General features: G+C 52.1%; 2 protein-coding genes across 4 annotated transcripts; both read right to left on the reverse strand.

Moving 5' to 3' along the window:
• Positions 1–347: 347 nt before the first annotated feature.
• RUSC1 (RUN and SH3 domain containing 1) lies at positions 348–10,232 on the reverse strand. 2 transcript variants are annotated; one of them, XM_054563300.1, is made up of 11 exons: positions 10,138–10,232; positions 8,009–9,460; positions 7,292–7,702; positions 6,226–6,324; positions 6,022–6,098; positions 5,725–5,899; positions 5,544–5,649; positions 5,305–5,351; positions 4,127–4,676; positions 2,788–2,907; positions 348–923 (listed from the first exon to the last, which is right to left on the reverse strand). In XM_054563300.1, exons 2-11 carry the CDS (start codon positions 9,372–9,374, stop codon positions 755–757), a joined length of 3,120 nt encoding a protein of 1,039 aa, XP_054419275.1. In that variant the 5' UTR covers positions 9,375–9,460; positions 10,138–10,232; the 3' UTR covers positions 348–754. The 2 variants fall into 2 exon arrangements, with proteins under 2 accessions (XP_054419275.1, XP_054419274.1); XM_054563299.1 differs by lacking the exons at positions 7,292–7,702; positions 8,009–9,460; positions 10,138–10,232 and adding an exon at positions 6,661–6,805.
• A 221-nt stretch (positions 10,233–10,453) lies between these two features.
• Positions 10,454–20,269, reverse strand: FDPS (farnesyl diphosphate synthase). Of its 2 annotated transcripts, none has more exons than XM_054563297.1 (10): positions 20,145–20,269; positions 18,853–19,015; positions 17,577–17,717; positions 13,768–13,848; positions 13,496–13,618; positions 12,993–13,081; positions 12,827–12,899; positions 11,893–11,970; positions 11,659–11,793; positions 10,454–11,175 (listed from the first exon to the last, which is right to left on the reverse strand). In XM_054563297.1, exons 2-10 carry the CDS (start codon positions 18,991–18,993, stop codon positions 10,975–10,977), a joined length of 1,062 nt encoding a protein of 353 aa, XP_054419272.1. In that variant the 5' UTR covers positions 18,994–19,015; positions 20,145–20,269; the 3' UTR covers positions 10,454–10,974. The 2 variants fall into 2 exon arrangements, with proteins under 2 accessions (XP_054419272.1, XP_054419271.1); XM_054563296.1 differs by lacking the exon at positions 20,145–20,269 and adding an exon at positions 19,093–19,314.
• Positions 20,270–20,603: the final 334 nt, after the last annotated feature.

The following is a 20,603-nucleotide window of genomic DNA, read 5'->3' on the forward strand; positions in this document are numbered from 1 at the left end:
TCAGGCTTCTACTTACCAGTCTCACAAAACAAAGCAGTTAAATCTCAAAATAGAAAGGCACTTCTGAGATTCAGGCACAACCAACAGCCACTTCTCCTTTCCTCAGGAAACAGTAAGAACTGAATCTGGGCTAGGAACGCAGCATCTCCCTTGAGCTTGTCATAAGAGGGCCTCCCTCCCCTCCCCTACAGCCCACAGTTGACACACACACATTCAATTCCCACACTTTATTGGGACAAAGGAGGAAGGAGGCAGACCAACGCCACAGGTCCACCCACCAGGGGTGTCCAGACCAGCACCTAGTACAACATGAGTACATAATAAATACAGGCAACATAGGATGGGTGGAGTGGGGGAAGAGTCATACGCAGGAAGGAGACTAGAGAACCTCTAGTCTTGGGAATTGAGGCATATACTGTACTGGCAGAATTCATTTACATATGAAGAAGGTAGATGGGGCTAGACCTCCATTTTGCAGATAGAAAGGGAAATGTTCCCTTATGCAGGTGGGGAAGAGGAAAGAGACTGCATGGAGGGAAATTCCTTTGTATATATTTGGAAGAGATTTCAACTTACAGATGGGTACAGGAGGAAAGAAGGAGAATTTCCATATGAGCAAAAATGGATACGGGAGGTGTCATTTCTCAGACAAGGAAAATGCTTCTGGATGATCAGTTTACACAGGTTAGTTCAAAGTCCATTCCAGTCCCAGGTGACGTGAGAGATACATGAAGGAACGGAAAAAGTCCTAGGCCTAGAGAACAAGAGAGGTATACCCCACAGGTACCAGCCCCTCCACTCCATCCCGCCCACAGCGGAGCCAATCCTCATCCACAGTGGCGATGACACGCAGCACCTCCCCACGCTGGAAGCTCAGCTGATCAGGTCCCGCAGCGGTGTGGTCACAGAGAGCTCGGACTGCCCTGTAGGGAGCCAGAGAGAGATGGTAGGGGTGCCCAGTTGTCTCAGGCTTCACTATCCTGCTGTGTGGAGCGTCCCTTTGGTTTGGCTCAGTGAAGGTTGATTGGATTCGTGTGGACCATCTACTAACGTGGATTCTCTGTGGGACCCCAGCCCTCTCCTGAGCTCCAAACCCCACTCTTCAGCTACTTACTCGACATGATTTGCACTGCTCTGGTACTTCAAATTCAACGTATGCAAATTAAATGACTCATCTTAACCCTGCAAACTACTCCCTCCTCTCGTGTCCCCTACACTGTTAAATAGCACCACCTTCCACCCAGTTGCTCCCAGTAAATGCCACGGTATCTCACCCCTCGCATCCAGTCAGTCGCCAAAACTAGCTTGGTGTTCGTACCTCCCACTCCCTCTCTTTCTCATCAGCTCCACTGCCCCCACCCTACTTTAGGCTTCTATCCTCTCTCTGAACCCCTGCATATAATCTAACTGGTATCTTAAATCTCTCATAACCTCCCTTCCCAGCTCCATTCTCCACACAGCAGTCAGAGATCCTTCAGAAAACACAAGCAGGCAGATCATTCCCCAGTTTAAGACCCCCAGTGGCTTCCACTGCCTCACAGTGAGGTCTAGGCTTGTAACTGGCCTACTCAAGCCTCAAGCCTCTCCCCTCACTGCTGCCAGCATCCTCCACTCCAACCACAACCAATCATGTACCCACAGTTCCTCACCACAGTTGGGGCTCTCCACCTTTGCATCCTGTTCTTTCTGACACATGCACACCCTACACCATCACTGGGTCTTCCCTGAGTCCCCATACCTAGGGAAGAAGCCCTGTCTATATGGCCCCAAAAGACTCAGTGTTCCTTCCCTATGGTCTTTTCTATACATCGGCTCATTTATTTGTCGGTATCTCGACTGGACTACAAGCTTCTTTAAGGCAGGAACTCCAATATGCTTACCTTTGTATTCCCTCCCCTAAGCATAGTGCTTGGCAAACAGTAAGTACATGAAAAATATTGCTGAATGAATGAAAAGTCAAGAACTGTAATTCAGCACTGGCTGGTGTGGCTCAGTGAATTGAGAGTTGGCCTGCAAACCAAGGGGTCACAGGTTCAATCCCCAGGAAGGGCACATGCCTGGGTTGCAGGCCAGGTACCCGGTTGGGGGCATGTGAGAGGCAACCAGTCGATGTGTCTCACACATCACACATTAATGTTTCTTCTGTCCCTTCCTGTCTCTAAAAATAAGTACAATCTTAAAAAAGTGGACTAGGAAACCAAAGGGAGTCAGACCCCAAATTAAAAGCAGCCCCTACTGCCAAATTAGAATACCCCACTAAAGGGAAGCATAAACCCTCAGGGTTTGCACATGGGCACATCTGGATACGTAGTTACCACTAACTGGGCATCTCCTCTATGACAAATACTTTTTATTTTTTAATTTATTGATTTGAGAGAGAGTGAGAGAAATATCAATTTTTGTTGTTCCAGTTATTTATATATCATTGATTGATTCTTGTATGTACCCTGACCTGGAATCAAACCTGCAACCTTGGCATATCAGACCAACACTCTAACCAACTGAGCTACTCAGCCAGGTCCAAATGCTTTTATAAAATTATGTTTAGTCACTATAACAACCATAACAAAGGTACAAATTATCCTCTCTTTACAGAGAAAGAAACTAAAGCTCAGATAAATTAGTTTACACCAATAATAGACAGCAGAGACACTAAGCACTGTCTCACTTTAGAGTCCCACGGCCTTTTAAACTACCTCCCCTACACTCTGTGAAGATCAAAATGGACACACACACATAACAAAACATGCACATGCACACCAGTGCATTCCTCTCAGTCCTCCTTACCTGTAGGTCTGCACCATGCTGGGTGCTGAGGCCTCAAGCTCCTCAGGAGAGCAGGGAGGTGCCACCCTCTTCACCAGAGCCAGCACACTCACTGTAGGAGGCAGCCAGCTGGATGGTCTCCTGGAAGAAGGGACACAGAGTCATAGAGGTCACCCTACCTTCAGGGGGAAAAAAAAGCAAATTCATGGATCTGGAGGGAGGAAGAGGCTGAGAAGCCTGACTATGTTTAAAAGAGATCAGGCCCTGGCTGGTGTGGCTCAGTGGACTGAGTGCCAGCCTGCGAGCCAAAGGGTTGTCAGTTCGATTCCCAGTCAGGGCACATGCCTGGGTTGCAGGCCGAGTCCCCTGTAGGGAGTGTGCGAGAGGCAACGACACATTGATATTTCTCTCCCTCTCTTCCTCCCTCCCTTCCCCTGTGAAAATAAATAAATATTTTTTAAAAAATAAATAAAAGAGACCAGGAGGTAATCACTGCTAAGGGCAGAGTGGCAGTTGGTTGGGGTGATTAGGAAGGTGACAACAAAGATCTACACCAAAAGTCACTATAGGACCTATGGAACCAGTACACTCAGATCCAGAGGATCACTAGAGAGTGAGCCACCAATGGTCAAACTCTAGAGCAAAGCTCAATAAGTACTTTTTTTTTTTAAGATTTTATTTATTTTATTTTTAGAAAGAGGGGAAAGAAGAGAGGGAGAGAAACATTATTGTGTGGTTGCCTTTTGCGTGCCCCCTATGGGGGACCTGGCCTGCAACCCAAGCATGTGCCCTGACTGGGAATCGAACTGGCAACCCTGTGGTTCGCAGGCTGATACTCAATCCACTGGGCCACACCAGCCAGGGCCAAAAACTTTTTTTTTTTTTTTTTTTTTCCAAAGGGCCAGATAATATTTTTGGCTTTGAAGGCCGAGAGGCAAAATGGAGAACATTATGTAGGTGCTTATATTACAATTAAAATGTAGCAACTTAATGTAACCATTTGCCTTGACTGGTGTGGCTCAGTGGATTGAGCTCTGGCATGGTAACTGAAAGGTCGCAGGTTTGATCTGAGGTTCAGGGCATATGCCTGGGTTGCAGGCCAGGTCCCCAGCCTGGGGTGTGCAAGAGCAACCTCTGGATATACCTCTTGCATGCATGATGTTTCTCTCTCCCTCCCTCCCTCCCCCTCTCTCTAAAATATAAATAAAATCTTTTTTTAAATGTAATTATTTTTATTTCATGGCTATAGAAAAACAGACAGCCAACTTCCGACCTAAAGATCACTATAGTTTCAAATTGGGGTGAATAGGGGCTCAGGGGCAGAGTCAGAGGTCATAGAGGGGACCAGGTACCCCATTACCTGGATTTTAGAGCTCCACTTTCCGTTTCTGTGAGGCCCCCAGGCACTCCAAACAGCCTCCCCAGCCACACGCCTCTGCCTGGTGTTGTGTCCTCTGTGGGCAACGGTCTCTCCTGTGCTCCCTCAGCCACAGTCCCTTGACGTCTGGATCCCCACCGAGAAAGGGAGAAGCCCTCGGTGCCCCCAGATGCATAGACCCTGGAAGCCTGGGTCAGCTGCTCCCACCAGCTGCCTGGTTTGGGAGGGCTTGAAGGAGCTGAAGAGCCTGGAGGGGTCTCCCCAGAAGCCCCACGAAGGCTCTGAGCCAGCCGACCTCCCCAGTGCAGCATGGCTTGCACAGTCTGCTGCAGGGCTGGAGGCGAGCCTGGCGGGGCAGGAGCCTGAGGTGGGCCCAGGGGCAGGTGGTGGTGGTGCTCAAAGAGCAGGTCCAAATGGAAGGTGAGCACCGACAACGGCTGTAGCAGGAGCAGCAGTTCTGTGGACAGGGAGGGGCAGCCACCCCGGGCCATGGAGAAGAATCCTGTGGGCAGGTACAGGAGGGACAGCAGGCCTGGGAAAAAGCAGGCTAACATCAGCCACTGCCCTCAGCCTGGTCCGAGAGGACTCCCTGCATCAGCCCATCCATCAACAAACATCCCCCCTGGCCACGTTCTACACCAGGGCAGAGAAAAGAATATGGAGGGAAATAGGGCTGACACATCCCTGCTCATGTTGAACCACAGCCTAGAAAGGGAGGCACATACAGAAGAGTGGTGTTAAAAAACAGTAACAGGAAAGAGGACCGGGCCACAGGAACAAAATGGGGGGGAGGGGAGGTCAGGGGTGAAGCCTCACTGTAGAACCCAAAAGTATGAACGAAAGTTAATGAGGAGGGGCAGGAAGAGCTGTTCTAGGTAGAGGGAAGAACCAGGAAGGAACACTGTCAAATGGCCAGGGAAAGCCCCAGACTTGGAGGGAGGGGAAGAAGGCAGAGGCCAAATAATCAAGACTGGAGGTTACAGTGAGGATTTCTGTCTTTCTCCCTGTGGGCTATGGGACTCCTTGAGTTTTAAGCAGAAGAATAAGAAGATCGGAGAGCAGATTAAGATCATTCTGGCATCAGTGGGAACCAGCAACACAGATCCCTTTCCCTCCCTCATAGCCTAGCAACCCCATGCTCTCCCATTTCATCCTCTGACCTGCATCTTCCTGGAGACTGGAAAACCACAGCTCCAACTGCTTAGTGCTGAGGAAGAAAAGAGGGAATAGAAGTTCAGGGAGGTGGAGGACTCTAGCCCCCTCTGGGTAGGGGATGGGAGATGAGACTGGAACAGGAGAGGTCTTTCCTGGAAACATGGGGCAATCACTACTGTGTCCCACCTGAGATACCCCTGCAATGCCCAAGCCATGGGAGGGCGCCAGAAAGAATGCCACTCACTTGAGGAGGCCCAGGATGAAGGCGTGGAAGCGGCTTCTGCTGCTACTCAGTGGGGCCAGACGGCTGACCTGGCTATACAGAGTTCCAAAAGACCGGGTGCTGGAGCCTGAGGACAACCCAAGCTGTCAGCCAAGCCCTAGCCCTGCCGCCATTCCCACAGTCCCACACTAACCCCCTTCACCTGGCTTCACAGATGCCTCCACCACGCTCCAGGGGCTACTCCTGCGCTGCCCGGTGATGAGGTCCTTTCGGAAAGGCTTCAGCCCGTCAGCCACCAAGGCATGGAGGGCCGGACAGAGGGTGGTCAGCACCAGGTGCCCCACATCTGGGCTCAGCCGACTATCTCCCAACTGGGCCTGGAGGCAGCGCAGCGGACATGGGTCCAGGGATACCACAGAGCCCTTCCCGCCAACTGTTCTGCGCTCCCAGAGCTACATTCCTCTGCTCACCCCCAACACCCTCCCAGAGACAACTTCACCTTCTGAACCAAGTTTCGGGCTGCCCCAAAGTGCGAGATGATTTTATCCACTGAGGCGCTGACGGCTATCAGGAGACCTGGGAAGGGGGTGGGGAGGGAAGAAGCATCAAAGCCTCCTCTCGCCCTAGGCAAACCCAAAGGAATGGGAGAGACCGGCTTTTGCAATCTGACCCTGAGAGGGGAGGGTGGGTTAGGGAGTCCTACCTTTTTTCTGCTCCTGCAGCTGGCCAGTCCCACTCTGGGCTTCTGCCATCCACAGTCGCTGGGCCCCGGGGAGACCGGCGAAGGACCAGGAACTGCGGACTGGAGAAGGGAAGAAGAATGCGGTGACACTTACCAAGGGTTACTCCAGGACTCCAAGCTTCTGCACGGGTCACCTCCTGCGGGTCCACAGCACCTCAGCCCCTTAAGAGTCTTGGGAGAGGGGACACAGGGCTGGGTACAGCACGGGGCTAGCCAGATCTGGGACCCTGGAGTGAAATCCTGCTCAGATCTCAGCACTGGCCACCCCTCTCCACCCTCCCATTTCCGTTTCAATTCCCTTCTTCAGGGCTCAGCTCCCACCTCCTCGGTCCCGGAAGTCATCGAGGAACAGCTGCTCTCACCTCCCGATCACCCGCCCGCCCGACTGGAGCTTACAAGGCCTGAGATAACAGCGAGGGGAAGGAGGGGCACCCCGGACCCTCGTCCAGCCCGCGGAGGACACGTGAGGAGCCCGGAACAATGGAAAGACAAACAAGAATGGAGGAAGAGGGAGGTAGAGGAGACCCAACGACTGGGAGGCTGGAAGGCACCGGAAAGGGGAAACCTGGGTCCCGTGCTATCATATATCATCAGCAGAGGGCGTCCCCTCAGCCCGCGGGAGTCGGGCCTTGCGAGGAAGACGTCATCAGGACCTCTTCAGCCCAGGGCATCGGGGCGCTTCACCCTGCACGCTTCCCAAGCTAGTTGGGGGTTAGGACCGAACTGCACTGGCCAGGGAATTCCACCGAGGTTGTCACCCATGCTCCCTAACAATTAATTTGCTGAGACCCCCTTCAGCTGAGTATGGAAGCTGGACAGGCCTGGGTCCACTACACCCAGGCCGGGTACAGGAGCGGGGTCAGGTCCCCAGAACCAATGAACTTGTTAGCAATCGGCCCAGGTCGAAGGGCGGGACCGAGCCGAGTAACCCGGAAGAAACTATAGAGGAGGTGTGAGCGGAGCTTAGGAGTGGGCGGGGCGGCCCGCCTGGGGCGTGGCCTGCGGGACCGGCCTGGGTCGGTCTTACGTAGACTGTGTGGAGGCGGTGGGCTCCTGGTCCAGCGAGGGGCCTTCGGCGGACGAGGTGGCGGTGACAGCGGGGGGGCGGGTACCTGGCGGGGTTGGGGAGTCGCGGCAGGGAAGGTGCTACTTCTGGGAAAGAGCGGGGACAGCAGCAGTGCCAGCTCGGGGCTGGCCAGGCAGGACAGGGCCCCGCGAGCCGGAGGCGAATAGGCTCCCACAGGGGACAGGCGGACAGGCAGCAGCTGCTCCTCTGAGGGACTGGGCGCCCCCAACAACCTCAGCCCTGCGCCGGGCCAGCCGGCCAGAGGCGCCAGGAGCAGAGGCCCAGCTGCACCCGCGCCCCCACCCTCCAACAGGGGGCGCCCGTCGGCCGAGAACCGGAAAACCAGGGGCCGAGGGAGCAGAAGGGGACGGGCTGCAGGCGGGATTGGCAGGGCAGGTGCGGAGACAAGGGAGGGCAGCGGGTCGGGCAGCCAGGCAAGGAAGGGCGGGAGAAAGAGGGAGCAAAGAGTTAGTCCCGTAACCCAATGACCCACCCAGTTTCCCTTTCCCGGAGCGCTCCCTGGTAGAAGGGGACGGGGCGGGGAGGCGGGGGGCGGGGGGGAAATGGGTGACACTGAAAGAGGGAGGAGGAGGATACAGGAGGACGGGTTGTAAGCTTTGGAGGCTTGGGCAAGGCCGAAGCTCAGCCCGCCTCCCGCTTCCAATTGCGGCCTCTTACCCTCAAGGCCGGCCTGCGCGCCGGGCTGCTCCGGCTCTTTGGCAGCTGGGGCCTTCTCGCCAGCCAAGGGGCTGACCGCCCTGCCCTCCTCGGGCTGCCCCTCCACTATGGGCTGCAGGCCCTGTCGGTTCTTTTTCCTCCGGGGAGGGATGGGTGGGGGTGGGGGCCGGGGCGGGACCAAGGCCCAGCCAGCAGGGGAATCACGGGGCGGAACTGGCGGGGGCGGGGCCCGGCTTCGGGACCGAAGTTCCTTGAAGGTGGTAACTTCCCGGGGAGCCGCCTGAGAGCCTCCCAGTGACCCGGTTGGGGGCTGCTCGGTGTCAGGAGAGAAGACTATAAGCCAATCACTGCGGTCTTTCTTGGCCTGAGGCACTAGGGGCAGCCCTGGGCCCCGCTTGCGCTTCTGGGCCAGCTCATGGAAGGATGTAATTGTCCTGTGGGGCACTGGCTCCTCACTGACGTCACTTCTCCATCCCCCATCACTTTTTCCTGCGCCTGTTTTCAAGCCAGAATCATTTACTCCTGTGTTGGTTTTCCAGCCGGAGTCGAATTTTCCAGGTTCAGTTTTCCAACTAGAGTTAGTATTCCCATTGATTTTCCAACCAGAGTTATTGTTCTCAGTGATTTTCCAGCCAGCTTCAGTTTTCTCTGTGTCAATTTTCCAAATGGGGTTGATTTTCCAACTGGCTTCGGTTTTTCTAGCGTCAATCTTCCTGTCATCCGCCTCTGGGACCTCAGAGGTAGGAAGGTCCTGCTCCCCACCCTCGTCCTCTTCCTCTAGCCCAGGGCAGGGGAGGTCCTGGCAGGTGGTCAGGGCATTGCAGTTGGAGTCCAAACCATGGCCGGGTGGGGAGGAAGCTCCGGAGCAGGAATCAGGAGAACAGCAGAAGCTGTCAGGAGAGCAGGCACCAGGGCCTGCGGACGCCAGATGAGATTCCTGCTTCAGGGGAATAATGCTGGTCTGAGGATGGACATCTTCATCGCCGGGGACGTCCCGCGAGTAGACTGAAATGGGGGACTCATCAGGGCTAAGATCTGAGCAGGAACTGAGAGAGGAGGAGCAGCCGGGGTCCGAGGGAGAGGCAGCGCCCTCTTCCTCCTGTGCTGCGTCCTGCTGGGTGTCGAGTCCTGGCCGGTGCTCCTGGCAGCATCGGCAGGGCACGGCTGGGCTGTTGGAATTAGCGTCCACGAGGGTCCCGCTGCAGGGGCCCCGACTCTCCTTGCCCCCGGTGTCTCCTGGAGGAAAGGATGTGCTCAAGGGCCCCTCCCGTAGCTCAGGACGTCGGGACAAGTGCAGGCCCAGAGAGACATGCTGGAGGTGGATGTGGTTGAGGTTGCAGAGTAAAGCCCTCTGAGGGGACAGCATAATGCCAGTGGCGACGGGATGGCTTCTAAAGAATCAGGAAGACCAGGCCTTTCAAGTCCGCCTACCTGACAGCCGCAGATGGTGACCTAGAACACAGGGATGGTGAAACCCAGCTAGTGAAGGTGCAGGCCACGGGAAGGACACCAAGGTGACTGACGGTGGGAGCAGGCTTGGGAAGGCCGCCTGCTGCTTTAGACAATATTCAGATGAGATGCAAATGACCGTCCAGTAGCCATTAGTTTCCTCTGCAGTGTTTGCAGGTGGAGTCGATTGTAACCACCATCACCCCCCCCCCCGCCCCCCACAATGGGGAGGGAAGTGTCAAAGAATGCGGCTGCGCTCAAGATCCCCATGGAGGCTCAGGGCTGGAAAATGGATGCGGCCCAGAAAGGACCCTAGGTTCTCTCTGCCGCAATCACTCCCAGAGTAAGGGGACAAGGGAGGCCCTGCCCAGACGCTCTGAAATGAGCGGAGGGGAGTCGCGTCTGGCTGGTTAATAAAGAAAAAGGGCAGGCGTGGGGATGGCGGATAGAACAGAGCAGTCGTCTGCAAGTCAAGCCGGCCGGCACAGACCCCACAGGACTTCAGCGTACAGCCCGGGTGCACCTCCACCCTGCTGTAAACCTGGTGTTTCCGTCCGTTCTCCGCACTCCTCTGCCATCCAGCCACCACCCCACCCCCTATTCATTTTTAGTGCTCCCTCCCCTGGTCCACCCCTCTTCCCCATCCATTCATCCACACCCCACACCAAAGCCCTCCTCACCAGGATCCTCTTGCCACCGCTCCAGGCGTTGGGCTCCTCCGCAGCTGCCAGTCCCCAGACTGGAGAGGAGGGGCGCTAGGACAACCCGCTAGCTCTGCGCAGCCGCACCCCTTCACACACGGGCGTGGCTCAGACCCAGCCCCCAGCACTTGACGTCTTGCCTGCCACCCACGTAGGCCCGCATGCAGTTATGTCCTAAGCTCTGTCCTAAGGGGTCCGCAAGTAAAGACGCCCCAGCCCCACCCATTCTGAACACAGCTACACCCCTGGCTGGTACACTCAAAAATAGAACCACGAAGACAATACAACAGGCCCCGGAATAACATTTTATTCACCCTCATTTCCTTAGGTTTAGAAAATCTATTCCACGCGGATGGAGTGTGAAGCTTGCATGTTCTTCCCTTATCCGGGTTTTCTCTCAGAACCCATTTTTCTTCTCACATCCCAAAGGTATGCAGGTGAGAATTCATGTCTAAGTCACTTGAATAGGATCTGTGATAGAAGGGCCTCCTGTCCAGGGCTGGCTCCCACATTGCACTGCTCAGATAGGTTCCTGTCACCCGCAACACTTAACTGGAATAAGTGACTTGGAAAATAATCTTACCTGTTTTTATTCATTCCTTAAATGTGTGTACAGCTCACATTTCAGTGTTTAATATTAATATTGTTGGGTGGATTTTTGTGACCAGAAATAAGCTCTAGGAAATTAACTCTTGTCCACATAAATTAGCCAATGGCAAAATTTTGTCACAGTATCTAAGAACCTATTGATGACATTAAGTGGGGAGCCACGGTATCAATCGAGAACCTCCCCGCCCTATCCTGGTAGTCTCTAGGTCACTTTTTCCGCTTGTAGATTTTGTGCGCTAGCCTCAGGAAGATGGCTGGGGGCAGGGGCTGTGAGTACTGCTCAATGAGTCCCATAAGGTGGCTGTAAGTGTCTTCCTCATACTGCAAAAACACAGCCGGCAGATTCAGCTCCTCATACAGCGCCTTCACCCGGGCCACCTTCTCAGCATCTTTCTGCCCATAATTCTCCTGGAAAGGAATTGGAGGCAGGAAAACAGGCTTAACCTTCCCCCAGCACCTCCAGGTCCCCTCCACACCCCTCACCCATATATTCCAGAACATCTGCAATGCCATTCAATTTCAAGTGTCTTGAGTGTGTAAGATTGTCTAAGATATTGAACTTTTCCCTCCCCATCCCAAATGCTCAGATATTGGCTCAGCCCTCAGCTTCCTCTATCCCAGGGTTTCTCAGCTTTGGCACTGCTGAAAGTTGGGGCCAGATAGTTCTTTGTTGTGGGAGATTGTTGTGTCCATCATAAGATGTCTGGCAGCACTCCTGGCCTCTACTCACTAGAGATACCTGTAGCGCATGCACACACACCAGTTATGACAACCAAAAATGTCTGCTGTTGTTGTCAAATGTCCATGGGGTACAAAACTGCCCCTACTTGAAAACCACTGCTCTATCCCCTTTCTTATCAGCTCAGGGATCCACAGCCCTCTCTTGGGCACCTGCAAGATCTGGCGCTGTTCCGGAGAGGCCCGTTGCAAACACTGAACCACCAGCCAGGTGCATTTGTTGTCCTGGATGTCAGTACCAATCTTGCCTGTCACACTGGAGTCCCCAAAGAGGTCAAGGTAATCATCCTGAGCAGGGGAGCAGAAAAGGAGGAATGAAGAGGGTCCAAGGCAGGAAATAAAGTTAAGCTGGAGCCTGTTCTCTACCAGTACCGCATGCCTTCCTACCTGAACCTGAAAGAGCTCCCCAATCTCCAGCAGGATCTTCTTGGCATTGGCATGTTCCTTCTCCCCATCAATGCCTGCCTACAGTGAAAAGGGAATTAATAAGCCAGAAACCAGAGGTACCTACATCTTCCTTGGCTGCTTCCTCCCATGGGGCCTTGCCCAAGTGCAGCCCCAAAATCTTCTCTGCTCTTCTTTCAGACATCCCTGGCTTCCCTGATTTAGGAAGTCCTGACTGATAGAGGCCCAACCTCTATCCCACTTAACTTTAGGCCTTTCTGTAAGCAGAGATTAATGCATTCTGCTCAGTCCATGGGTTACTGATCCTTCTTCATAATCTTTTTGCCATTTCCAACTTCTTTCAGGATGAAAAGGAAAACTTGGAGAAACGAGGTCAGGATAGGCAGTGAATCCTACTCACTGCCTATAAATCCACTCTTCTCAGCCTGAACCCTCTCTGCCCCACTCCTACCCATATTCAGATGGAAGATTTCTTGTTCCACTCTGATGGGCCAACCACTATCACCACTTGCTTCACTTAATTTTTACAAAAATCTGTGAGGTGGGATTTTTTTTACAGGTTTTATTTGTATTTTATTTTTAGAGAGGGGAAGGGAGGAAGACAGAGAGAGAAACATCAATGAGAGAGACACATCAATTGGTTGCCTTAGGTATACACCCCCAACCAGGGACTGGACCCTACAACTCAAGCACGTGCTCTGATTGGGAATCAGACAAGCAACCTTACGCCAACCAACTGAGCCACACTCGTCAGGGCTGATAGGATTTTATCCTCATCCTACAGCTGAGGAAACAGACTCAGAGCGAATATGTAACTTGCTCAAGGTCACACAGCCATTAAGTGAGGGCACTGGAATGTCCAAAAGCCCACACTAGTGGGTAGCTTGGGGCGGGGGCGTGGCCGGTTCTCACTTACCATATACATGGCAGCAGCTACAGGAAGGTAGAAGGAGTAGAAAGCTGTCTTATACGTGACAATAGATTTGTACCTAAGTAGTGGGGAGAAGATAAATTCCTTTGAAAGGCAGTGCCCACCTGGAGCCCTCCCTCACTGTCCAGATATGATTCCCACTGTCCCTCACCTCTTTTCAGTGAATTTGCCAAGATCCACGTTGCCTTTTAGGGCTGTGATGAGGTCCAGGGTCTGTCCAATCTCAGTCTGATAGGTACTCTAAGGAGGAAGATGGTTCATAAAGCTGGGCTTTCCCCAGGACTGGGGAACCCTGAAATCCTGAGACACACATTCCATACCAGTTAACAGCTGGACAGAGTCAGAAAGGAAGCAAGAGGGAGAGAGAACCCCATAACTCAAGGCTCATGTTCACACACACACACACACATACATTCATTCATTTCTCTCTCTCTCTCTCTCTCCCCCCCCCTCCCTCCCTCCCTCCTTATCAGTCACAGGGATAGATAATCCTCCTTGTCGTTAACACCACCCTTCCCGATTCCCTCGCCTTCTTCCCTTCCAGGCAAACCTAGGCATCTCCTATGTCCTGAAACCAGCTAGATGAGAATGTCTTATAGAGGTCAAGGCTACTGTGAGCAGCCTCTGGACATTGAGCCCTGGCCTGCAGCACACCTGCAGGAAGAGCTCGATCAGGTTCAGGTAATAGGGCTGCTCCCGGCAGCAGAACTTCAGCAGTCGGTAGACACATGCTTCCAGAAGCATAGCATCATTGATGGCATCCAAACCTATGCCTGGCTGTCAGGGGAACACAGAAAAACAAGCAGTCAGTCTCTGGCCTAGACTCATACCAAGGACCTCTCACTCTGAACACTTCAATAGGCTCTATGTAACCACTTTCCTGTGGCCTGTTCCCATGCCCACTGCTACTTTCCTGCCCTCTTTACCTTCTGATACCAGCAGATCTGTCCCCGTCGGGTGAGGGATGAATCCATAATGTCATCTGACACCAGGAAGAAAGCTTGGAGCTAGGAGGAGAAGGAAGAGTGGAATAAGACCCCCAAGGGCTCCCTTCCAACAGCGACAGAACTGCTTTTGAGAATCCCTATGAGCTGAGAAGGAAGGTCAGAATGGGGAGGCCAAGGACTTGTTCTGTGCTGTGGTACTTTGGCTCAGGCTTCCCAACTATAAAATGGGACTAAAATACTCTTGTTTTCAGAGTAAGAGACTACAACAAATCACTGCCATCTCCAGACAAGCAGCCCTAGGCAATCCCTGGTATCAGGGCGATGAGGAAACATCTTTACATGCTGTCCTCTCCTCTTCCCCAAAACTCCAGTGAACACTTAAAGGCAGATTTCTTTACGCAACTTGACTTTGCATGCATGACTTCTGAAACAAAAGACTATTCCCACATCATCCCTGGACACTCTGCTTACACACTCCAATGACCAGAAACAAAGCTCCACCTCAGGGAGCTCATTTGGGGATGCAGGTATAATAGGACAGAATTGAAGTCTGACTCCTGGTAACCTGCACCCATGGGACTTAAAAATCTTTAAAAAACTTAAGTATCAGCAAAGAGCTAAATCTTCTGAGTGCCTGCCTACTTGAAGATGCCTAATGTGCTGGTCTTCTCACTAGACTATGAACTCCTTGGAGGCAGGGACGATGTCCGCGCTCTTGGCATTGCTAGAGCCTAGCACAGCACTAGGCCCAGCATGGGTGTGTCATAAATGCTTGCCTAGTAAATAAATGAAAAAAACAAAACACCATAATGTTCCCCATGGTACTTCGTGCTCTCAGGCTACACATTCTAGTTCCTTAAAATAGCTTTCCAAGGCACGGCTCTTAAATCTTCACTTCATCCTGGTCTGGGTGTGCTCTAGCGGATCGCACTGCTCAGCACAAGCACCCGACACTGCCTCCCTGCTTAGGTGTAGGCAGTGGAAAAAAGGCCGCAGGCAATCGCTGCCCTCATTCCAGGCCAAGTCCTTGGAGAAAGAGGCATCCATCTGTACCTTTACCTCTGACCTCACCGAGGGGTGGGGTCTAGGCTTTCCACATTGGAGGTACATTATTTTATTTATAGTGTGTTTATTTGGAGTGTTCGGTTCACCTGAAGCCACGGGTCTTCTGCCTCTCCCAGGAGTGATTGCAAGGTCCATCTGGTTTCAACTAGCACCACTCAATCAGATTGTCTCCAGAGGGCTTTTATACCGTAGCTGCCCTCATTCTCCTCTGCCCCCCAGCAATGATTCTGACCCTCCCGAGCTTTCTATATATTAAGGAAACTTTAAAAAATGCCAGTGCCAGAGTCCTGCCCCAGACCAATTAAATTAGAAATCTATAGGGGTGATACTTCAGTACTGGGTTGGGGTTTTTTAATAGCCTTCCCTGGTATGTGCTGTAGTGAGAAACATATACCTGTGTAGCACTCTTAGCAAATGTTTGGCCTGACTGTAATCATGAGGAAATAATCAGAAAAATTCAGACTGGACTGTCGAGCCACCCTACCAAACAACTGGCCTCGACTTAAAGAAGAAAGTCAGTTATGATGGAGAGGCTAATCTAAAGACAGAAGAAAAACTACCAAACACAATGCATCTTGACTGGATCCTAGATGTTCAAAAAACTGCTTACACATTTTGGGGGACATTAGGAATATTTAAATATGAACTATATGTTAGGTATATTATTATAAGCTTATATAATATATACAATATTAATATATTATATAATACTATAGTATAATATACTATCATATTCCTTTATCAATGTTAAATATCTTAGATATTGCTGTGGTCTGACTATATCCCTCTGAAATTTGTATGTTAAAATCCTAACCCTCAAAGATAATGGTATTAGAAGGTGGGCCTTTGGGGGGTGGTTAGGTCAGGAGAATGGAACCTTCATAAATGGGATTAGTGCCCTTATGAAAGACACCCCCACAGAGCTCCCTAGCCACTTCCACCACGTGAGAATACAGCAAGAAGGTGCCAGCTATGAACCAAGAAGCGGGCTCTCACCCCACCATACTGGTGCCTTGATCTTGGGCTTCCCAGCCTTCAGAGCTGTTGTTTATAAACTACCTAATCTCTGGTATAGTAGCAGCCCGAACACACTAAGGCAGATGTGATAATAATATTGTGGTTCTGAAGGCAAATGTCCTTGTTTTTAGACAGTAAATGCTGAAAAAGAAGAGACGCTGGAGGAGATGAGGTAGAAGCAAAAGATAACTAAAATCACCCAAGTGAAAATAATGGTGGACAGCTCACATGGTATCCTGGAGAAGTGACAGCATTTCAGGCATGTTTAACAAACAAACAAACAAACAAAAAAAAACCCCACTCCCAGGTGAACAGCTAGGGTTAATAACAACAACTGATTCTACAGGTGAGCTGCTGGCCTTCAAGTCTCGCCTCACATGGCCCCATAGCTCTGCTAATCTGCTCTGCCCTGATCTTCCTGTCCTTCCTTCTTTGCCTGTTGCTTCCAAGTTTATGGACTCCTCAGCCCCTCCTGATCCCTACAGAGACAACCCTGTCACCCAATCCCCCCTATCCTTCAATGATGCCATTGTCCCTTTACCTCCTTGGAGGCAAATCCCCATTCCCCAGCCCTATCTCCAAAGCTCCAGACTGGAATTTCAACACTCACAGGACAGGCCCACTTGCTCTGCCGGCACCAAGATGCAGTGTAGTTGACAATGAGCTGCTCATCACTCCTGCCCCGGGCCAGCTGCTTTCCTCAGGCCAGGAGCCTCAGCACCACCTGTCATCTACCAAGTCCTGAGGATCTTCCCTTCTGGGATCATTGCACCCCTCCCCGTAGCCAGTCCCCCTGTTACTAATGAAACCTTAGTCCTGCAAACTGTACACCTTCAAGGGCCAAGAGAGCTGGGCACAGCACACAAGGAAACACGGGAAGTGCAGCAGAGGAGACAGACCCACAGAAGAGAGCACATGCCCTGTCTTGGGGAAGTGACCTCAATTCAACTTCAGCCAATTGCTGCCACACAGAGTCTGGACCCAGATCTAGCAATTTTCCAAGTGATGCTAGAAATCTGGTGTTTTTTTTTTAAGTCCTTGCCCAAGGATACATTCATTGATTTCAGAGAGAGGAAGCTGGGGCAAGGCAGGGGTGGGGGGTGGCGGAAGGAGAGAAACATCAATGTCAGACAAAAACATCAAACAGTGATAGGTTCCTCCCTCCCTGCTCAGCCCCCACATGCCCCAACCTGGGACCGAACCCACAACCTACGTATGTGCCATGTGCCCTAACGGGAAATCAAACTCATAACTTTTTGTTGCACGGGACAACACTCCAACCAAACAAGCCACATGGGCCAGGGCAGAAATTTGGGTTTTTATGTAAAATCTATTCTTTGTTAAATTTAGGAGACTTAGTTTTAAAATATTTTCAAAAACTATCAAGGGGATGCCAGTTTTTAACCTCTGCTTAGAATAATCTCTGGAAAAACTATGTCACTTTACTCAGAGTTGATACCTCTATGCTCAGTTCTAACGCCCTGGCTCACAGCTAGTCTACGGGCAAAACACGTACCTACCTGCAAAAGACGTTCCCCACATTTATTAATCTATGGAGTAACTCACTGTCTACATTTGGCTGTGGCACCCTAGAGACACAGAAACTCAAACAGCCAAGAAATGAGTGGCAGGCCCATCTCTCCCCTCCCCACCAAAGACACGCCCGCCCTGGTAAACTTCTCCTGCCCTCCCCGGGCCCTTCTCACCAGTTCCACACACCAGCCCACAGTCAGGGCCTGCTGGAGGCGGGCAGCGTCCAGCTCTCTCGGTGCCACCAGGTCCTGTAGCACTGTCAGCACAGTCATGCCCCTAGTGTACTTGCCTCCGACAACATTGTACTCCAGGCTCTGGGGGGGCAAAGCCAGAGGGATGGGATATCAGGGTCCGCAGGGCAGCTACTCTGAGCTTTCTTCTTGCCCTCTCCTGCTTCCAACCATGACCTAACTTCAAAATCCTCCTTAACCCTGACTTCTCTTCCAGGAAGCCTAAGGAATTGCTATTCTCTTGGTTATATCCCCCAAGCTCTAGAACAAAGAAGAGTTCCCCAGTCCCTAGGCTCTCTCTGCACTGTATTCCTCAGTGAATTTAATAGTGCAGGTTAAAATCTGTTCCCAAGCCTGAACCAGAGGAAACTCTGTTCATGCTATAGGAATGCCTGGCATGCTCAGGTCTCTCCTCCTCAGGTTCTAGCCCCATCCCCACCTCTCCTAGAATTCCTCTCACAACCCTTACCTATCCTTCCCAGCCACTTCTTCCATCCCACAGTCCAACCTCTCTACAAATGAAAAGCCTCTTACTGTACTGAAGACAAGGCCCTCACCCAAGTTTGTCAGAGGAGAGCCTGGAGGACCCAGATTGGGGGACCCATCCCCTACTCCTCCAACAGTGTCTCCTGCTGCTCATTTTGTCTTCTGCTGGCCTGCTGACAGCCAGGTCTAATTCCCTGGAAACACTTCCCTTTTAATCTCCATCCCGGTGTACAAAAACTTCCTCTTTTTTCCTTGGTTCCCCTGAGACAAATGAGACAGCATTTATAAAAGAATTACTAGATACTCCAAAAGAATATAAGAATTAGGCAACTAAGGTACCTCAGCAATAGTCCCTGTTCCAGAACAGAGGTTTCTGATGACACACTAGTTTCACTCCTTCCTTCCTGGTCCCTGCCAAGGTAGCACCTTGGGACATCTAGTTTCCTTTCCCAGCAAAATCAAAGACTTAGCAGATTCAAAGCCTTCACCTCAGGGGCCTCCACCCATGCAAAGCAGTTTGGATGGTGCAGATGAATCACAGGAGGAATTCACAGACTGATAAAGTCCTACCTGTACAGGTACTGGCCCCTCCAGAGCTGACCTAGAGTCACTCAGGTAAAAGTTTGATCCCTCAACTGTCAAAAATCCCCCCCCCCCTCCCAAAACCATGGCTGGATCCCACACATATACAGAATGACCTAAGATTCACTCTCTCAGGTCACAAATTCCTCACCTCCTTTAGACGGGCTATAGCATCTCCTATTTCTAGATGCCCCATGTCATCCTCAGTCACCACCTTGACAATCTGGGAGAAGTGCTGGATGAAAACCTTCATTTTTTGGTCATAAACATCCAATTTCTGATCGCCATCCATTCTGAGAGAGGAGTAAGGTACTCTGAGGAGAGGGAGGACAAGTCAGAAATCTGATCAGCCACTCCCCTCCCACAAGCCCCTCCCCGCCTCCACACTCACCGAGGCTCCTCTGTCCATGCTTGGCACCAGCAGCGGGCACTGTGCCAGGCCCCCAGGACTGAGCCCTGGTACACCAGGGAGGGCGGCAGTAGGGGACCCAGCCGCCTCTCCCGGGGCACCCAGCGGGGGGCTGGTAGCAAGAAGACCCCCATAGATCTCAGCCACCAGGACAGGGGCATCATGGGAGGAGGGGTGACATAGAGAGGAGGCACCAAGCACTGCCTGCAGGGGCAAGCACCACAGGCAGATGCATGGTGGCAGCTCCCCATGTCAGCCCTTCCACCCCTCAACTTTTTACCTCCAGGACCTGGTCCTGTCCCCTTCTGGGCAGACTTTGGGCATTTACAGAAAGGACATGCAGGAAACAAAAAGTATGGCTTGGCGAGTGACACTCAACTGGTCACACAATATAGCATGGCAAGAATTTAATGCCACCTAACTTTATCTTGCTCAACCATCAACTACTCCTCCAGGGAGCCTCTGCAATTACTCCTCTCTTGGCTGCTTCCCCCAAACCCTGGAGTAGTTAGAAGGATCCAAAGTAGTTCCTCAGCAGTAGGGGCTGAAAGGACCCTTAAATCACCCTATTTCACAGAGGTCAAACTGAGGTTCTAGGAGGAAGATACGGAGGCAGTGGCAGCGCCAAATCTAGAACCCGGGTCTCCCCTAGTAGGCGGGGAGAGGGGTGTGGAGGAGCGGGAGCCCCCGGATGCGACGGCCAGGTGGTTTGGGGCAATGAGAATGGACATCCCGAGCCCCACAAGGAGCGCTGGGACTACGGAGAAGCCGAGGAGCAACACTGGGCGAGTGATGAGGATTCGCAGTAGAAAAGCAAACCTGCCTCGAGTATACTGGGAGGTGCGGGGAAAGCACACGATAGAGCTCGGGAGTTTCCGCACATCCAGAGGGTCAGCCAGTAGGGCCCACCAACCCTCAAAACGGTGAAACTCCGACGCAACAGACCGGACCTCCTGTGCCTCAAAGTACTGCTCCAGAGGTAAGGCCCGAGTCTCTAGCCCCAGGCCCTGGTCCCAGCCCGCTATCACTCTCACCTGTTGCTGGATACCGGTTCTTGGCCCGGACTGTTGGTGGGGTATCCCTTAAAGGTATACCCGCTCCGCGCTTAGCTCTCTGGGTCTAGTAGTTCTCGGTCTTCTTTCCTACAGACAGAAATGCTATAATAGACTACAATTCCCGGAAATCTGCGGGAGGGACAGAGACCACGCGATCTGGCACGAGAGGGCTGGGCGGAAATGAATGGCGCTGATTGGCTGCTTCCCTCGTACGACTTGGGGCCCTGTACGGAGAGCCAATGGGAGGTTTGTGGCCAAGGCAAAGCCTTAAAGGCGGCGGACTGGGAGAAAGATGCAAAGTGCTGAAATGCGCTGTGGGGCAACAGTTGTGAACATGAAATAGGCTGGGTATGCCCTTCAGTCTGGTTTTTAGCTGTCACCTTTACTGCACACTTCAACTTTCATTATCTTCCTGTGCACTTGAACGGCATGTTAGTA

Source organism: Pteronotus mesoamericanus, unplaced genomic scaffold (genome assembly GCF_021234165.1).
Source record: "Pteronotus mesoamericanus isolate MK-2021 breed Mesoamerican mustached bat unplaced genomic scaffold, CSHL_Meso_final scaffold_705, whole genome shotgun sequence".
Lineage (NCBI taxonomy): Eukaryota > Metazoa > Chordata > Mammalia > Chiroptera > Mormoopidae > Pteronotus > Pteronotus mesoamericanus.

Coding starts and splice junctions, on each gene's coding strand:
- RUSC1 (XM_054563300.1), bottom strand. CDS start 9,374: ATGCTGTCCCCTCAGAGGGCTTTACTCTGCAACCTCAACCACATCCAC. Junction 6,099..6,225: donor GCTGCAGGAGCAGAAAAAAG/GTAGGACTCCCT, acceptor CCCCCTTCCCAG/GTCTCCTGATAGCCGTCAGC. Junction 4,677..5,304: donor CAGTCTCCAGGAAGATGCAG/GTCAGAGGATGA, acceptor GCTTTTTCCCAG/GCCTGCTGTCCCTCCTGTAC.
- FDPS (XM_054563296.1), bottom strand. CDS start 19,274: ATGATGCCCCTGTCCTGGTGGCTGAGATCTATGGGGGTCTTCTTGCTA. Junction 13,619..13,767: donor AGATCTGCTGGTATCAGAAG/GTAAAGAGGGCA, acceptor TTCCCCTGACAG/CCAGGCATAGGTTTGGATGC. Junction 11,794..11,892: donor GGGAGCTCTTTCAGGTTCAG/GTAGGAAGGCAT, acceptor TCCCCTGCTCAG/GATGATTACCTTGACCTCTT.